Here is an 18,759-nt window from a genome sequence, read left to right as displayed (position 1 = left end):
CCTGGCTTCACCACTGCCCCTCCTGCCCTCCATCTGGGGCTCCTCTGATCTGGAACCAGTCCCCCAACAAGCCAGCGGGGCCATGGAATCCACAACCACCAGAGATGGATAAAAACTCAACAGCTCTGTGTCCCTTTCCAACCTTTCCGACTCCATCACCTCCACCCTGAAACCCAGCCTCTGGGTTGGGCCTTCTCCCTGGCAGCTGCCCCGCGGCAGCCGCAGCCCAGGTGGCCAGGCCATGCAGCTGCATCCAGCACAGGTACACGAGCACACACAGAATGGGGAGCCCAGCGCCTATCCTCGGGCCTCCCAGGGTGGCCAGGCGCAGAGTGCAGGGGCTGGAGGCAGCAGAGCAACCATCCCAGCTTGACCTTCAGCATCTGGAGACATTCCTGGCTGAGTCCACTGGGACAATGGCTTCAGAAATGCCCAAGATGCATCTCTGGGGCTGCTTCTGGCCTGCTTCCCAGACTGTCCCCTTCTCCCACAGTCCCTCCCAGGGCTCCTACAGCCAGATGGGGTCCTCTGAAAATATACATCTTGGCTTTATTTGGGGTTGGGAACTGCAGGTTCAGGCACAGTTTGTTCCTAGTTAGGAAGGGTCAGTTTTCTTGGCACTTCAAGGGGCTGCCCCTGCAGGTCCCTGCCCCATGTCCCTACACACACAACATCTCTTCCCCCCTCCCTGCTCCCCAAGTCTCTTATTCTTTCACCAGCCGGTAGATGTGGTGTTGAGCCCCGTGCTCGCTGGCTGACACCTCGAAGACATATGCAATGCACAGCAAAGTCTCCTGCGTGTCTCTGTTGGTGACCACCTGAAAGTGAGAGAAAAAAATGAAGGTTAAGGCCTCAGAAGAGGGCATGCCATTTGCTTGACCCTCCGCCCCACCCCCTGCCCCGCCCCTGCAGCGTCCCAGCCCCACCCCCCCCACCTGCAGGATGGTGAAGTTCTCCAGCACGCTGTTCATCATGTACTTCTCGGGCAGGTGCTTCAGCTTGTGGATGAAGTTGATCATGTACTCACAGAGTGGGGACCGGTGGATGCGGTAGGAGTAGTGGCCGTTTTCATAGCGAGCATACTCTGTCTGCAGGACCCAGGGGACAGCAGGGCTTAGACTCTCTTTTGACCATATCCAGCCCAGGCCCAACTGCACTGGGAAGCTCCATGGCCCACTGACTCTTAAGTGGGAAGGAAAAGGCAGAAGGCCTGGAGGCCCTTGATAACAGAGCCTCCCTCCTCCGTCAGTGACAGAGGCTCAAGGGGCAGCAGAGGGATCATCCATCTTGAGCTCCAATACTCAGAAAATGAGCACTGGAGGAGGAGCTCTTCAAGACATAGAGGAATAGGGAAGATGGGCTAGGTGACGACTCAATCCTGACCCCAAACTAAAATAACATGGGGAAAGGGTACATAGGAATCCTTGTGGTCACAGAACTGTCATGTATTTATACACACACACACACACACACACACACACACACACGAGGACATGCAAACTCATGAAATCTGAATCAGATTGGTGAGTGGCATCAATGTTAATTTACTGGTTGCCAATAGTTACGCAAAATATTGGCCTTGGGGGAACTGGGTGAAGGGTACATGAGGTTACAACTGCATGTGGATCCACAATTATTTCAGAACAAAAATTTAATTTAAAATAAATAACTTGAAGAGCTTTTTACAAATAGCTACTGCCCAGATTCCACCCTAGAGAATCTGGGGTAAGTGCTGTGAAGTGGGGTTCATGCACTGGTAAGTTTCAAAAGCTCCAGTGATCTAAGGTACAGCCAGGGGTGAGAACACTGGGAAGGGGGGTGTCTCCTCCCTGGTCCCAGCCCAGCATCTGGTGGTGTTTAACACGAGGTGGGTTATCAATAACCAAGAGACTGCAAGGGTAAGACTTCATTAGCTCAGGTAAATTTGGGGAAAGAGGACAAGAATGAAGACCAGCCTGAAATAGGGAAAAGGTTTGGTGTAATGAGTGCACAGGGTGCTCCTACCTCCACTTTCTCTACCACCTGCTTGCCAAAGGAGCAGACCTTGGTGGAGCAGGTGATTATCATGTTCTCGGGACTCTCGTATTGGCTGGAGACCCCGTAGAAGGAGCTGCCTTCGTCCTCCATATTGGTGTTGAGGTCTGCCTGGAGGAAGACATAGGAAAGCCAAGAAGTAGGCAGGTAAGTCAGCAGGCACACGACAGGTGCGGAGTCAAGGAGACCTCTGGGGCCCCATCCAGGTTCTAGAGCCAGGAAGCAATCAGGAGGCTTAAACGGAACCTGGACAGCAGGAGCTAGGAAAGCTTCCACCTCTCTCCACGTACAGGCCTGGTATAAGATCAGGCTGCGCTGCCAAAACAACGGAAAAGGAGAATGCTGGGACCGGCATTAGTTACAAGGCAGAATGTGGACCATGCCTGAAAAAGAACTGGCAGGAAGCTTAGCTACCTGGGAAGGGCAGGCATCTGAACGTGGGGGAACACAGGGGACTCAGGGAGGGCATCCAAGGGGTCAGGCCAGGACATAAAATGATGCCTCTCAGACTTTAGCCACTGCTGGCCTCCCCTTGATTAATGCTACATTCATGTACCACCTACCACACCTCCTACTATGCCCCTATGGTTTCTTTTAAATCAACTCACTTATTCCTTAACTCTATTCTTAGCAATATATTCATGAAATCAGGGATTGCTTTTCTAATATATATGAAAATTACATAACTATTTTTTAAAATGTTTATTCATGTACTACCTAAAAGAACACTATGCACCAGGCTTTGGCAGGACTGGCCCAACCCTCCTAAGCTCTTCCTATTATATACAAAGGTAGCAGGAGCCCTAGCACCGCAAAGTGATCTGGACACGCCCTTCAGTGCCCCATGCTGGCAAGATTTGTTCAGTCGGCCTTGCCCCCTCCAGATGGTAAGCACCCTGGAAGTAAGAACTAAGATCTCCCAAGGCCTGGGCAGTGCCTGGTACAGGAAGGACCTGCATAAACGTAACATATGGCTATTCCACCTCTCACCTCTGGGTGGCGCTAGGTGAGAAGAGAAAGGTCCCTTGCTCCCAGGGAGAGACCTACAGTCTCCTGCTTACAGGAGAGTCTTCTGAGGCCCAGCTCTGCTCTCATTTCAAATACACACCAGAGTCTTCTGTCACCACCCCCCACTCACATGGCCCTTCCAATCAATCACCCATTTATCCTACCCCAGCCCAGCACAGCCGGGGCAGTGGGGGCCCAGAGAGGCCTGAAACATTGTCTCTGGTCAAGAAACTTGTAAGTTGTGGGACAGCAAGTAGAATAAGGGAGGTGGTTGTCTGGGGAGGAAGGAGAGAAGGGGGCTGGGAAAGACAGATATCCTGTAAGTGACAATCCATAGTCTGCCCCAGAACCTGCCCTGTGGTGATGCCCCACAGACCCAGGAGATGCTGGCCAAGGATGCAAACAATGTACCCAGAGTGCCTTGTCTCGTCCTCAGTGTCCCATCCTTCCAATTATAACTCCACCCTTTTCATTTCCGCCCCTGTGCCCCTACTCTAAGCACCTCCCCCAAACAAGCTTGCTTCTCTACTTTCTCAGCCTAAGAGGAAAGCTGCCCCCCTACATTACCCCGACAGGTGCCCCCACCACTCGCCCTCCTGCCCTCAGAATGCCCCCTTGTTCCCCATCCACCACCCTATTCATAGCTGCGGTGCGGGTGGGCAGCTCGCAGGCTGTGCCTGGGACAGGTGTGGGGGATCGGGTGACTGACAGATGAGCCAGGACAGCCGTATCCCGAGTGTGGGGGCTGGAGGGGCTCAGATTCATTGTCATGTGCTGGTATGTGCCTGGGAGAAATGTCAGGGCCCAAAAGGGAACAGCAGGCTGGAGTGAGCAGACAGTCTGGGGTACTCTCCGCCTTTCATGGCCTCAGCTCAGCCCAGCATTTTCTTTTTTTTTTGCATTTTTTAACACTTTATTAAATTTACTGGGGTGACAATGGTTAATATGAACATATAGGTTTCAGGTGTGGTTTCTGTTACAAGATCTGTATATTGTTCTGTGTGCCCACCACTCAAAGTCATATCTTCTCCTGTCACTATATATTAGGACCCCTTTCACTCCCACCTCCTTCCCTCCAGCAACCACACTGCCACTTGTGTCCACGAGTTTCAGTTTTATATCCTACATGAGTGAAATCACATGGTTCTCAGCTTTTTCTGGCTGACTTATTTCACTTGGCATAATATCTTCAAGGTCCGTCCATGTTGTTGCAAATGGCAGTGTTTCATCCTTTCTTATGGCTGAGTATATTCCAATGTGTGCATGCAGCACATCTTCTCTATCCAGTCCTCTATCACAAGACACTGAACATCTCAAAACATGTATTTTCAAAGATATATGCACCCCTATGTTCACTGCAGCATTACTCAGTGACCAAGACATGAAAACAACCAAAGTGCCCAGCATTTTCAATTTGCACACTGGTGTTAATGGCCATCAGTGTCCATGAGTCCCCTCTCCCCCCGTCCCAAGGACAGAGGTGGCCTCTGCTGGTCTCACATGTTCTGGGGTAGGGGTCTCAGCTTCTCAGTCTTGCTCTAGACCCCAACGTATGAATCCGACAGAGCACAGCCTCACAACTCAATCCCTCCTGCACCCAGATGCCACTTCTAGTCGGAACGATTTGTCCTGGCAGCCCATGAGTCTGTGAGTTACTGCTGCCATTCTATCAATAACAGCAGGAATTTCAGTGGGAGGTTGGGCTGGGAACATCAAAGTCCTCCTCTTATACCAAGGGGGCTGTGATCAACTCCCGAGCATGCCCGTACAAGGCCTGGGGCCGGAAGCAGAAAGCTGCCAGGCAGAAAGAAAGGCTTCAGGAGAGGTGGCACTGTTTCACTGCCTTCACATTGCATGTGGCCAGTCACACACCAGCTGATGACTGGTGGGGGACTGGCCAGGCCAGGGCCCAGGAGATGAGGATCCAGATGCCTGCAGATGCCAAGCTGCCTGTGAGGACCCTGTGGTTGACCAAAAGTCTCTTGGTTTGCAAACAGGAGCATTTCTTTTCCCCACATCACAGATTTGTATTTCCCCAGTGCCTCTACCCTCCCCAGACAGGAGGAGGGAGATGAGATGCCTGACAAGGTGCCCTGGCCACTGACATGCCCCCGTATCTGATTTCACTGTCATCATGCTGCCCAAGCCTCTGGCCTTCAGAGGGCCAGCTCAGGCACAGGGCTGGCGGAGGCAGGCACACAGCCTCCTTTTACTGGCGACTGACCCCCTCCATCCTCAGAGACACAGCCCTTGCCAGCCCTCAAGAATGAACTGCTCATTTTTCAGATGGAGAAACAGAGGCCCAGAGAAGCTGAGATGTGCTTTGGACACAGCTCTCAAACCGAGGTTAGAGCCTCTACACTCTAGCTGGGGTCCAGTGCTGCCCGCCTTGTGCTCACCTAACACTCTGGGAAGGCCTTGCTTGACCACCATGCTCCCATGCACAGCAGTTACTGCCCCAGGACCCTGAGATCCATTCTGGATTCTCCCACTCAGAATGTGAGCTCTTGGAAGAGGGGGCTGCATTGGGTCCACATAGCACAGGTGGTGGGCACAACCCACAGCCGGAGCACATGGCCAAGCGTGGAAGCTGCCTAATCATGTGTCCTTGGCCCCCACTCTTCCCTACCTTCTCTTCTACTCCCATTAACCCCACCTCCAACCTCCCCACAGAGTCAGAAAGGAGAGGACATGGGCCACGAGCAAGCTTGCAGGACAGTCAGGACAACCCTCCTCATTTTCTGGAAGGGTCCTCTGGGCTCTAGAAAAACCCAAGAAGCCCAACCACCCAACTCTACACCGAGGGCACAGAGTTAAGGATGCTGTCTCCATGCTGCCAGGATCCATGCTCCTCAGGGGCCTGGGGATCCTTTGTCAGGCAATCCAGGGCCTTCTCTGACAGAAGCAGGGGGAACACCAGGGTCCTCCATGGAGGGCACCCCAGGTACTTTGCAAGGTAGACAGTTTAGTGTAATGGTTCTGAGCTCACACCCTGGAGTAAGACTGCCTGGGTCTGAATCCTGGCTCTGCCGCTATGAAGCTGGTGACCCTGGAAATCCATTTCACCTCCCTGTGCCTGCTTCCCCTGGATGGAATGCAGCTGTCAGCTCTACCTACTTTTGGGGGGTGGCAAGGATACAACATGCTCATATAGGTAATGTGATGTGAACAGTGCCTGAGGTCATTTTTCACCGACTACCCTGACCCACCTCATTGTGTGTATATAACAAGAACTACCACAGAAAGAGGCTCACCCTGGCTGGTTATCTCAAAGCCAGGTCCCTGCTTATTCCATGCCTTAGTCTTCCCCCATTTGTGAAACTGGAGGCCTAGGATGATCCTCATCTGGATGGTGGCTAAAAGAATGCAGAATATTATCTTCAACTAAAAGAAGGCAGGAGCCAGTGAAAAGAGCTCAAATATGCCATCTCCCTCCTCCAGGGTCGTGCTCCCATTAATGCCTCCTGCCAACTAGGCCTCCCTTCTGACCCAAAATTGCACCCTCAGGGTAGCTGAGGCAGTGCTGGGAACAGCCACAGATCACTTCACCCACACTCCTTCTCCAAGTCAAGGCTAAGCCTGGACAGGCTTGGTGGTGGGGAAGGTGGATTCCAGACAGGGTGTAGGCTTCCCAAAGGAAAGGCCGGGAGTCTTCCTAGGCACACAGCAGGAAAAGGAGCTGCCACGATGGCTGTACAGTGACAATGGTCATTGGCAGCCCACAGCAGAGCCTCCTGGTTCCAATTCCCAGGGTCAGGGCTGGAAGGGAGCGCAGGGAGAAAAAAGGGGAAGCAAGACTGTTTAAGCTCTTCTGGCTGAGGTCCTAAAGAGGCTGCTACCTCTCCCTGGCCTATCTTATAGAAGTCTCCTACTTGCTTCCAGTCTGGACAGCTGATTTATCCAACTAAGCACAACTCTGGCCATGCCATGCCCTGTTCAAAAACTTCAGTGATTCCTCATTCCCTAAAGAGAAGGGGTAGCAAATACACAGCAAACATGCCACCATCTTCCCCCACTACACCCAGGACAGACACTGCCAGTCAATCCAGCACTCTCTCTCCGGATCCTTCTCAACCCAGCCTTCCAACGACTACCAATCCACTGCAGTGACACTCAGGTTAAACCACATTTTCCTGGCCCCCTGGGCTGAAATGGGAGATGAATCATACAAGTTCATTTTCCCCTTCCAGATAGTCAACTATGATGACAGCAAAGAACTTTTTAAAATGTGCTGCACCACAAAGGTGAAGAAAACAGAGGATAGACCAAAATGAGATTTCAACAAATTTGAGGAGACCAAAGGAGGACCAGAACTAGAACGGACTCTGTGGGGCAAAGGAAGCAAAAGGCAGTACAACCTAAACGTGCCTTCTGAGGGGTGACAGACAGGAAGTGAGCTGATGTACTTCAGAGAAGCCAGAGTGGCTTGAGACTAGAAGGACCAGGACAGAGGGGCAGGGGGGAGGCGCAGGATAGAGCACGAGGAGCTGACTGAAGGCTGTGTGTAGGGTGGGCACAGGGTGGGCAGGCCTCCAGGAGGACCTCTCCCACCCATCTGCAGCGGACAAAAGGGTAATAATCTTCAAAAATTAAACAGGGCTTAGAAGAGGGTGAAGATACAAGGACGATCACAGAAAAATTAAGTGAAACCTGCATAAGAAAAGGTAGGATCCCCTTGCTCTCTTCCCTGCCCCACTCCTAGAATTCTACTCATCAGATATATCCCTTCCCAGGGTGGGAGGGGTGGAGAATTAAAGGAATCTTCTCTGGTGAAACTGAACTATCTCGGGGGGGGAAAAAAACTCCAGTAAACACACTGAAGATTACTGGTTTTCCCAATAAAATTGCTGGCTCCCAACCCCAATTACCTTAAAGTGAAGCCCCGCAGGTGACAATCCCTGCCTTGTACACAGAGCTCCCAGGCATTATTAAATATGGAAAAATGGCACAAACAACAAAAGAAAGAATAAACTGGACTTCAACAGAATGAAAAACTTTTGTGTTTCAAAGGACACTGTCAAGAATGTGAAAAGACAGCTGACAGAATGGGAGATACCTGCAAATCATATATCTGATAAGGGACTTCTATCTATAATACATAAAAAACTCTTAAGTCAATAAAAAGACAAATAACCCAATTGAAAAATGGGCAAAGGAACCAAACAGACATTTCTCCAAAGAAGATCTATGAATGCAATAATCACAGAGAATGTCAAGTGTTGGGCACAACTAAGTATATGCCCAAGAGAAATGAAAACATTATGTCCACACAAAAGCTTGTACAGAAATGTTCATAGCAACATCATTCATAATAACCAAAAGGTGGAAACAACCAAGTGGCCATCAACTGATGAAAAGATAAACAAAACAAAATGTGGTGTATCCTTACAATGGAATATTGTTCAGCCTTAAAAAGGAATGAAGTACTAACATCTACTACAATATGGATGAACCTTCGCTTGTGCTCAGTGAAAGAAGCCAGATGCAAAACACACCACATATTATATGATTCCATTTACATGAAATGTCCGCAAAAGGTGAAGCTATAGAGATAGAAAGTAGATTAGTGGTTGCTAGGGCTGGGGGAGTACAGGCGGGTGATGACAGTTCAAGGGTACGGGTTTACTTCTGGGGTGATGAAAATGTTCTAAAATTCATTGTTTGCACAGCTCTGTGACTATACTAAAAAAACACTGAATTGTACACTTCAAGTGGGTGAATTGTATGGTAAGTGAATTATATGAAAATAAAGCTGTTTTTAAAAAGTATGGGCCAGCCCTGGCCAGTATGGCTCAGTGGGTTGGGTGTTAGCCTGTACACCAAGAGGTTGCTGGTTCGATTCCTGGTCAAGGGAACATCCCTGGGTTACGGGTTCAATTCCCAGTAGGGGGTGTGCTAGAGGCAGCCAATGGATGTTGCTCTCACATCGATGTTTTTCTCTCTCCCTCTCCTTTGCCCTCTCTCTAAAAATCAATAAACTATTCTTTAAAAAAAAATAGGGGCCAAAAAATATGGCCAAGGGTTATTGATATTTGAGGAAAAAAACCCAACTTGAAAGACAGAGACCAAAACAGACAGGAAAAAAAAAAAAAAAGATTAAAGGGAAACAAAGACAAAAAAGGAAGAAGAAAACTTAAAAAATAATTTTCACTTCATATTCCCAGAAATAGAGGAGAAAAATTGTATCTATACAACAAGCTCAGAATGTAATCAAAGAACAAAACGGAGTTCTTAAAAATTTTAAAGTTTATGGTCAAAATTCAACACTGGACAGGTGTGGCAGAGAATGGTACCATATTCCATTCATCTAATTCACCACTAAATGTACGATGTACCATGACCACTAAGAAAGAGAAATGCCATCAACTGAACCCTGATTTTATTTGGCAGTTTACTCAACTAAGCATACATTTCCCTGGCTCCTCTGTAGTTAGGTGCAACATACAACTAATTAAGTGTGGTGTGGGACTTCCAGGAAGGCTCCTTGAAGGGAAATGAGAGCTGGCTACCTCCTTCCTGATGCCTGGAATATGGGTGTGACGGCTGGACTCCAGCAGCCATGACCTTGAGGACAGAAGCCATGCACTGAGGACACAGACAGTCAGAGAGGAGTCAGGCCCCTGGTGATTTCAGGAAGTACTGGACCAGCCCTGGACGGCCTACTTCCGAACCTACTTTACATGAAAGAAAAACAAACTATTTATTTACACTACCGTTACTTTGGGTTTTATGTAATATGTACTTAGATATACTCTTAATTAATTCAGGAGAATTAGAAGAAAAAGTTAAGAAAATCTCCAAGAAAATGAGTTTGAAAAGAAATAAATGATAAAAATCATAGAAGATAAGTCCAGGAGATCCAACATCAGACTAAGAGGGGTTCCTGGAAAAGAACAGAAAAAAAAGAGGGAAAGAAATTATCAAAGAAATAATACAAGTAAATTTTCCAAAATTAAGAGACGCTAACCTCATATTAAAAGTGCCTACCTAGTGCTGGAATCAAACATAGGAAGTAAAATAAGATATATACCAAAGCTCATCAATGTGAAATTTAAGAACATAAGGGATAGAGAAGAAATGCAAAACTTCTAGAGACAAAAAACACACCAGCAAAACAAACCCCCAAAACAAGCTACACAACAAAGGACAGAGAATTAGAATGCTATCAGACTATGCTTGTTAGAAGACAACGGGACAATGCATTCAAAAACAATTCTTGAAAGTCATTTCGAATGAAAATGATTTCTGATCTAGATTTTATACCCAATCTACCAATCAAGTACAAAAATTGACATTTTAAAGAAAGACTTAGAACATTTATCTACCGTGTAATCTTTCCTTAGGAAGGTACTAGAGAATGTGTCCCAGAAAATGAGGGAGGACACCAAAACAGAAAAAAAATATGAGATCTAGGAAACTGCAGATCCAACATAGGAATGCTCCAATAAAAAAGGTCTCGGGATGACAACAGGCTGGAGAACAACCAGTTAAACTGGAGCAGAACAGAGACATCCAGGAGAAAGGTCTCTAGGAGAAAGGGGGAATTGATAAATTACCTGATATGTCTGAACATTTGGAGGAATTTCTTATTTTATTTTATATGGTAGTTACAATGCAGCAATCTGTAAAATTTCAATAATAGGTTTACTTAAAAATATGCAAGTGATGCCCAGCTAGGCATGGCTCAGTGATTGAGTATCAACCTAGGATCCAGGAGATCTCTGTTCGATTCCGGTCAGGGCACATGCCTGGGCTGCCGGCTCGATCCCCAGTTGGGGGCGAGCAGGAGGCAGACAATCAATAACTCTCTCATCATTGACGTTTCTCTCTCTCTCTTCCTCTCCCTTCCTCTCTCTGAAATCAATATAGTTTTTAAATTTTTTAAAAAATAAAATTAAATTAAAATATGCAAGTGAGAAAGCCATTTATTGGTAGGAAAAAAACCAAAAAACTATAGAAATAAAATTAATCACAATATACTTCTTGGCTTTGACTAAATTACGTAACTTATTAGATATGATAACACCGAGATGATGACACCCTGGCTGGGTAGCTCATGGTTAGAGCATTGTCCTGATATGTCAAGGTTGCAGGTTCGATCTCTGGTCAGGGCACATACAAGGAGCAAGCAATGAATGAATGAATACATGGAACAGCAAGTCATTGTTTCTCTCCCCCTCTTTCTCTCCCCCCTCTCCTCTCTCTCTAAAATCAATACACAAAATTCTCAGAAATGTTGGGATGATGAGGGAAAGTGGAATAACACTTTTTCTACTATAAGAATAAATGTCTTAGTCATGATATCAAGGTATGTCAGTATAAGCATATTATTTAGAATTATGGAGATAAAAGCCAGAATAAACTGAAAAATTATAGCAATTATCTCTGGGGACTGGAGTTGGGGAGGTATGGGACAAGAATTTGATGCATTTCATTATAAACCTCTTGGTATTAAATAATATAACTATGAGCATGCATTGATTTAAAAATAAAAGTAAAAGAAACGATTACCTGTTTTTCATCCCAAGGTAGATTAAAACCCAAACTTTTGTATGATCAGGACCTTCAAGGATCTAACTCACCTTTGCAGTTTTATTTTCTGTTATTCTCTCATACATCTGTACCTGGGACTTTCCCCTCTGGAGCCCACTTCCTTATGCCTCTCCCAGGCTGAATGAGCCTTTCCCCATCTCTGCCTAACAGATCTTGCGCACCCCTAAAGGCCCAGGTCCAGCTGCCATCCTGCTCACAGAACGAGCTGTCTTGCAGAGTGCAAATATTAAGCACCCGAGAGACCAGGGGCCTTGAGTCAGTTCCAGCACCTGCCTCTTCTGGAGAGAGGTAGTCTCACGGGTTTGGTTGTGGATGAGAGCTAGGCTAGGAATCCTAGCCAAGGGCCTGAAAGCCACCTAGAAATGTATATAAAGTTTAGTGTGAATATGTCTATTTCTAGGAAAAGTAAAGCTTTCAGATAATCAAAGTGGCCAGGGACCTCCTAAGGGGTGAGAATCCCTGAGCTGTCTCCTGGGTGTTAACAAGGGCGCTAGGGAGAGGAATATGGGAGGAGCAGCCCAGGCTGGTGTCAATGCTCAGAAACTACTCAAAGGCTCCAGTCACAAACCAGATGATTTCCTATGCTTCCTCGCTGCTGGCTAGGTCTGCACTTATCCTGACTCTTCCCTGTATACCTTTTCTGTGTGTATTGGGCCCTCTGGAAAGTAAGCTCCAGAGAAGGTATTATTTATGTCTCCTAGTCTTAGAGAAGATGTTTTAAAAGGAGGGAACTCTGTCCACATAACACCTGTCCAGGGGTGAGGTGAGGAGGGCAGTGGGGACCAAGCTTTAGGCTGAGCTGTTTGTAAAGATGGGTGGGTGTTTCCTTTGGGGTGACCTTTCCTAACCCTACAGTCCCACTTCTCTAAGTCCTGTCCTCGGACATGAGCTTTTAGGGATCAACTGTCCCACTCCAGGCCCTGAAACCAACTCAGAACTTGACATTTCATTCAAAGATTCAGGTGATTAGGGGTCCATGTAGGCTCTTCACCTACCCCTCAGTATCTCCTGTAAGCCTTCTTTCAGTACTCAGCCTTCTTAAGGCCATCCTTGTGCCCAGGCATGGCTGCCATTACCACAAATCAGAAAAGGGCCTTGTGCTAGCCCAGCTCTCCAGCCCTGCTGGCCCAACTCCGGGTCTCAGCCATTGCTACATGCTCTTCCCCTTCTCACTGGCCCTGTCCTCCCAGATTTCCACCATGGCGAGGGCACCGCATGCCCACTCCTCCTCTTTCCTCCTCACTGTCATCGATGTGCTGGTGGTAGGATGGAAGAGTCTATTGAAGGCTTACCCAGAACTTCACGAGAAAAAAAGCATTGGAAGGTCCCCGCTCAAAGAGCTCCTTGAGTCCACCCTTTTTCTCTGGGAACTTGTCATAGATCTGGCGGATGTCCACGGCTTCGAGGTAGGGGTCACTGTAGCTTGGGCTTGACTGGCCAATGTGTACGAACAGGTGCTTGTTGTACTGTGGAGAGAACAGCTGGTCTGAGGGAGGGGTGGGGGCAGGAGGGCAGACAGAACCAGAGCTCAGATCCCAGCCATGCAACCTGGAGCAAGTAACCTCACCTCTCTGGACCTCAAGTTTCCTCACTGGTAAAATGGAGACAATCAAATGATTGAATGTAAAGCCAAGTTAATGGTATAAAGCATCTGGTGTGGTGTCTGGCACCCAGTAGGTGCTCAACAAATTGTAGCTGTTATTTGTATTATCTTAGTCCTGCCTCTGTCAGGAAATATCTTTAGGCAAGTCTTTTTCTACCTCTGTGCCTCTGTTTCATCTGTGAGGTAAGACTATTAACCTAGATAAAGTGTTTTCAAATTGAGCTCCACCCTTGGAGACAGGGGCTGGGTGCCTCTGTTGCCACATCCAAAAGAAATCTACTTTTGTTGTACACACTGGACTTCTGAGTAGGAGCTTGTCTGATTAATGGGTTCCTCGGCTAAAAAACAAGTTTGGAAATGTCAAAGTGAGACGGCCACGAAGTCCCTGTTGGCCCAGCCTCCTCCAGGTGCTGGTCATCTAGGACACAAGACCCCGAAGGAGACAGGGTAAAGGCAGGGCTCTGCTCCCAGCTGGCCTCCCAGGGACGTGGGGCAGAACCTAGAGGTGCCTCAGAGCCACAGGGAAAGGATGGGAGAGCCTGGGGGTGGGGCTGGGATGAGCAACTTTGGACTGGGAGGAGGTTGGGTAGGGAGGAAAGAGAACATGGAAGAATAGAGGTCAGAGAGGGAGCAGGAAAGGAAGAGGGCCTGAGAGAACCGGGATGGAGCAAAGAAACCTTGGGAGGGCTTCGGGATTGGAGCAATAGCTACATAGGGAGAGAGGGAAGCTGAAGTGAGGAAAGAAGAGGGAGGTGGCCTGAAAAAAGAAAGGAAATGGGGAGAGAGGTTCAAGGGAAGGAAAGGCTGTAAAGAAATGAGGAACCTAAGTTAAAACCCAAAGTGGAATGGGGCAGGAGGGCTGGGCCAGAAAGCCAGAAGCAGGTGGAACAAGAGCTGGAGAAGGCAAGGGAGCTCTAGGGTGAAGCAGCAGCCAGGCAGAGGCTGGCACCTACCGTATCAGGGTCTTGCTGCTGCTCCAGGAAGGCAGAGAACTCCAGCATCCAGAGCTTAGAGCTGGCCACGCTGCGGCCCTGCCACGGGGGTGCGGGGGGCGCTGAGGGCGATGGGGCGGGTCCTGCAGGAGACTCAAACCCTATAGGCAGTGGGAGAAGCACAAGGGAGCCTGTTTACACCCACCCTCCCTGCCAGTGCCCTCTGTGAGGACCCCAGGCCCACTGGTGAGATCTTGTGCTGGCCATGGAATTTCCATTCTCCCCCAAAGTGGCCCTGACAGGTGTGGTGTAGGGGAGTGCAGAGCACTGGCTGGTGAGTCCAGGAGCAGCCCTGGCAGAGAGGGCTTAGCGTGGTACTACTCAGTCCCCTCAGCCCACACAGAACTACACTCCAGGAAGGCTGCATGCCGGATTGGGGACTAGATGCCTGCTGGACTGAAAGGGCTTCTAGAGCAGGCTCTGCTAGGTTCTTGCCCTCAAGGAGTTTCTGGTCCATTTGGGGAGCTGACCAGACAAATCATTAATTAGAATGACGGAGCCCCGTGGGCAGAGTTTCCTGTTTGGTTCACTGCTGTCTCTCCAGCACCGAGCACAGTGCGTGGCCTAGAATAGGCGTTCCTAACAGAGGAAGTCATGAATGGGATAAAAATTGACAAGGTATGCACTCAGCACCAAAGAGGAGCTCCTAGTCCAACTCGGGGATGGTCAGAAAGGTTTTTCCAGAGAAGGTGACGCTTGAAAGAAGTTATGATGTAGAAGTAGACAGCAGAAGGTGAAGCCAGGGAAAGGGTGATCTGAGCAGAGGACACAGCAGGGGCAAAGGTCTGGGGGCTGTGACATGCTCCATGAATTGGAAACTAAAGTCTGGTAGAACTGGAAAGAAGGGCAGGTTTATGGAAGGAAACAAGGCTGCAGAGATAGGCTAGGCTAAGAAGAGTGAATTTTAGCCTGAGAGTTCGGGAGAGTGACAGGATTTTAAGTAGGGCAGGGAAGTGCTCAGGTGTGCATTTCTGAAAGACCCTATTCCAGTCTGCAGGAAGGACAGGCAGGGTGAGGCAGACAGAAGCAAGGTCTCTGCAGGATCTGAAGGAAGCAGTGCACAGGAGTGAGGAGGAAGGGACACAGTAGGGACATGAAGCGAGCACAAGCCCAGGCCTTGGTGACTGACAGGACAGGATGAGAGAGCAGTGAGGCCGACCTCCAGGTGACACCAGCCTTCCTCCAGCCTGGGAGTCTGATGAATGGAGGCTCCAGGGGCTGAGGTCGGAGGAGGAAGATGGAGAAGAAACGCTAGTCAGAGGGGAAGGAGGAGGACTGTGCAGGACAGACACATTAGCCTGTGCTTAATGCATCGGCTGAGTCACTAACTCATTTGTTCCAGCATGCATACTGAGGAACTGCTGACTGCCAGACAGGACAGGTTACGTGGAGGGCTGGGGCAAATCAGCCACACAGATTACAACAGTCAGGTGCTAGGTGGGGGTGCATGGAGTGCGCAGGTGCCAACAGCAGGGCACCTAAGCTGGGCCAGGGGCAGGCAGAGAAACCTGAGGGAGGGGAGCCTGAGCCACAGTCCAGAGGCAGGGAGGGTGGTGGTGGGAGAAGGAAGGATTCAAGAGAGAGGGGAGGGAGAGGAGGTTAACAGAGGAGCCCAGCAAGTCCTACCAGAGTTTAGATTGTATCCTGAAGGCACCAGAGAGCCATTACAGGGTTTATGCCTAGAAGAAACATGGTGAGATGGGTGCTTTTAAAAGACAACTAGGTGAATTATGGGGTGAAGAGACTAGACACCCGGAGCCTTTTAAGAGGCTGCCACAGTAATCTAGGCAAGGTCTAGGAAGGCCTGAGCAAGGACAGTGAGGCCAGTGAGGCGAGGCAAGGTGGTGGTGGTGGTGGAGGGGCTGCATGGGGCTGGAGAAAACAGCACGGAGGAACCCAGGAGGTAGCAGGGCTGCTCTCAAGCAGGAAGAGCCAGGCAGGGGCTACCCCCAAGCCAGGAAAGGTGCCGAAGGGCGAGGATTCTGTTTTGTCCTGCAGAGTGGAACATGATGAGGGACCCTCATGAGAAAGAGGCAAGGAAGGGCTGGTCACCTGAGCAGTTCAAGGGGACAAGCTCCTGTGCTGGCCCAGCTGCTGGACCTGCTCCTGCCCTACCCATGCTCCTAGCCTCTTCCCAGGACGGTTCCCTCTGCTAAAAAGGGTTCCCTTTCCAGGCTGGAAGGAGAGGATTACAGGGTCACCAAGAGGGAGGCCATCTCAGGAGCCAAGGTCTGTGAGGCACACATGCAGCATACAGGGGTGGCAGGGGAACAGCTGCCCAGGTGACAGGCACTGCCTTTTAAACTGTGTGAGCCCCTGTGAACCTGAGCCCAGGATGGGAAAGACAACAGGCAACCTGAGGGGCAGGAAGGGGCTTGCACACGGGAGAAGCGCACGTGCTTGGACAGGGCATGGGGGAGCCAGGAGACTGGGATACACGGTCTTAGCATATGCCAGGTGGCATCTAAGAGGGGCAGGTGTCCAGTTGTCAGGCACCTGGGACCTGGGGACAGGAGCCGCAGGGGTGTGATGGGTGAGGGAGCTGTGCACCGCAGACCCACCTGGCAGAGGCAGTGACGGCTGGACAGTGTAGGTTTGTTGAGAGAAAGGCTTCACACTGTGGGAGACAGGAGAAAGGAGGTGTAAGCCTTGGGCAGGCTTCAGCCCCAGGGCCTCAAGCAGCAGCCATCGCTCTCTATGGCAGGCTGGGTGGTCTGGTCATCAGTGGCCTTGGTGGGCTCTGCCTCCCACTCCCTCAGGTTTCATGGTTGATCCACAGAAGCAGCATGTCTATTGAAAAATCCACCCCTGCCTTGTCTCTCCCTCCTAGGTCAGCCAGAGCCCTGGTTCCTAGCCTACTTCCCTTGGGGTCGCAACCCATGGACAGACCCCAGGGTGTCCACAATGTAGGCTGAGCTGCTGCCTGACAGCAGGACAGCCCGATCCCCAAGCTCAAGGCATAATAAAGGTAGACCCCAGACTGCAGCCCTGCCCACCCTGGGGCCCAGGCTCAACTTCATGAGTTTATGCACTCAAGGTCAGTTCAGGCAGCAACTAGTAGCAGGCCATACTCACTCATGGGATGTTCCGGCTTGGCCCGGCAAAGCTCCTTGCCAAAACTGAGGAGGCAAAAAGCGTAGAGTCAGCACAGCCCATTGTACAGGTCCCTGGTGTGGGGAGACTGCTGTGGCCTCAGCTGGAAGGTACAGGTCCCTGGTGTGGGGAGACTGCTGTGGCCTCAGCTGGACCAGTGCATGGTAGGGAGAGAGTTAATGCTACTATCTAGTGTGTGGCTACAGCAGCATCCCAAAGTGTGTCTCAAGGAAGGACATGCTCTGCTGATTCAGTGCTCCATGGGAGAAGCACCCAGTTTGGTAAACAGCATCTTGTATTCCTCCACAAGAGAGAGATCCTAAGTCACAGCAGCACGTAAGGCTCTGAACAGTCCTGGAGTCAGGAAACCTAGTCAGTTCTAAGTGCCTCAGACTAACTTATGCACAGAATCACTTTGTGTCATATCTACAAGGTGTCCCAAAAACATGTATATACTCTTTAACAGCTGATAGCTCAACTGCTATTTCTTTCTTTTCAGCCAAATGAAGCTTTGAACAAAGGAAATTCATCCTAAAATGCTACTGGAAGTTTGAGAATGCACTTGAAGTACAAACACTGCCTTTATAATTCTTCAAAGTGTGTATACATTTTGGGGAGACACCCTATATTTAAACATTCTGTGGACTAGTGCTCTCTGGAACACCCTTTGAAAAAATGCTAGACAAGAGCTTCACGGAGCCCAGGACAGGGCCTGTCACTGCCTCTAGGGAGGCTCTTGAAGACCCATTTAATCCCTAAAGCCAAGAAAACCCTATGAGACACAGCCCGGGAAAGGGGGAGCCTCTCTGGACCATTCTGAAAGTGTGACCAACCTGGCCATGGCTGAGGCCAGTTCTTAGACCAAAACATCTAAAATGTGAATGGGAGTTTGTTCATGGACATCAGCCCTCCAGCTGGGAGAGCAGTGCTGAGGACCTGAGGGAGCAGCAGGGCGGAGGCCAAGTAGTAGCCACCCAGGGTCATGCTGGTGCTGCCCCACAGCCTCAACTTCAGCCCATCCCCGGGACTTCAGCTTCCCCTTCTGTAAATTGAGCCAATTTTGTAGAGCTTCTTGGGTGGTCAGCGAATGGGGGCAACTTTATCCCTTGTGAAAGGTCCGCTGTGTCCCTGCCAAGGCCCCTGAGAAGGTGATTCCAATACCAGCTGAGCGTGACCCAGCACGGCCTTTTAGTCCTTGGTCCCTCCTTCCCCCTGGCTCTCCTGCCCTGACAGGACTCAAGAGAGGGTGCTGGCTGGTGCTCTGGCCCTGCAGAAGGGGGAGGAGCGAGAAGGAGAGGGCTGGTTTGGCCTCTGGCTCCAGGCAGCCCCACTTACCCCTGAGACTGCTGGGCAGCCAGGGCCCCGGGCGAGGGCCATTTTACTGTGGAAGGCTGTGGCGGAGATGATCTGGGCGGACGACATAGCAGCCATGCTCTGCAGGGCCTTGTCCTTAGCTGCCTGATCCTGGGGGGAGAC

The 18,759-nt window shown here is 49.8% G+C and overlaps 1 protein-coding gene across 1 annotated transcript in view; it reads right to left on the bottom strand.

Moving 5' to 3' along the window:
- Positions 1 to 529: 529 nt before the first annotated feature.
- TEAD4 (TEA domain transcription factor 4) overlaps positions 530 to 18,759 on the bottom strand; it is a 40,214-nt gene continuing 21,984 nt past the window's right edge. Inside the window, exons 4-11 of the mRNA XM_087814480.1 lie at positions 18,619 to 18,747; positions 17,266 to 17,309; positions 16,752 to 16,807; positions 14,152 to 14,291; positions 12,888 to 13,061; positions 2,005 to 2,145; positions 936 to 1,088; positions 530 to 818 (exon numbers count right to left, since the gene is read on the bottom strand). Coding sequence (XP_087670606.1) covers positions 705 to 818; positions 936 to 1,088; positions 2,005 to 2,145; positions 12,888 to 13,061; positions 14,152 to 14,291; positions 16,752 to 16,807; positions 17,266 to 17,309; positions 18,619 to 18,747 — 951 coding nt within the window. The 3' untranslated portion in view covers positions 530 to 704. The remainder of the gene's footprint in view (positions 819 to 935; positions 1,089 to 2,004; positions 2,146 to 12,887; positions 13,062 to 14,151; positions 14,292 to 16,751; positions 16,808 to 17,265; positions 17,310 to 18,618; positions 18,748 to 18,759) is intronic.

Source organism: Miniopterus natalensis, chromosome 2 (assembly GCF_054644295.1).
Source record: "Miniopterus natalensis isolate mMinNat1 chromosome 2, mMinNat1.hap1, whole genome shotgun sequence".
NCBI classification, from domain to species: domain Eukaryota; kingdom Metazoa; phylum Chordata; class Mammalia; order Chiroptera; family Miniopteridae; genus Miniopterus; species Miniopterus natalensis.
The sequence above is the reverse complement of the archived record's forward strand: the minus strand, read 5'-3'. Positions and strand labels throughout refer to the sequence as shown.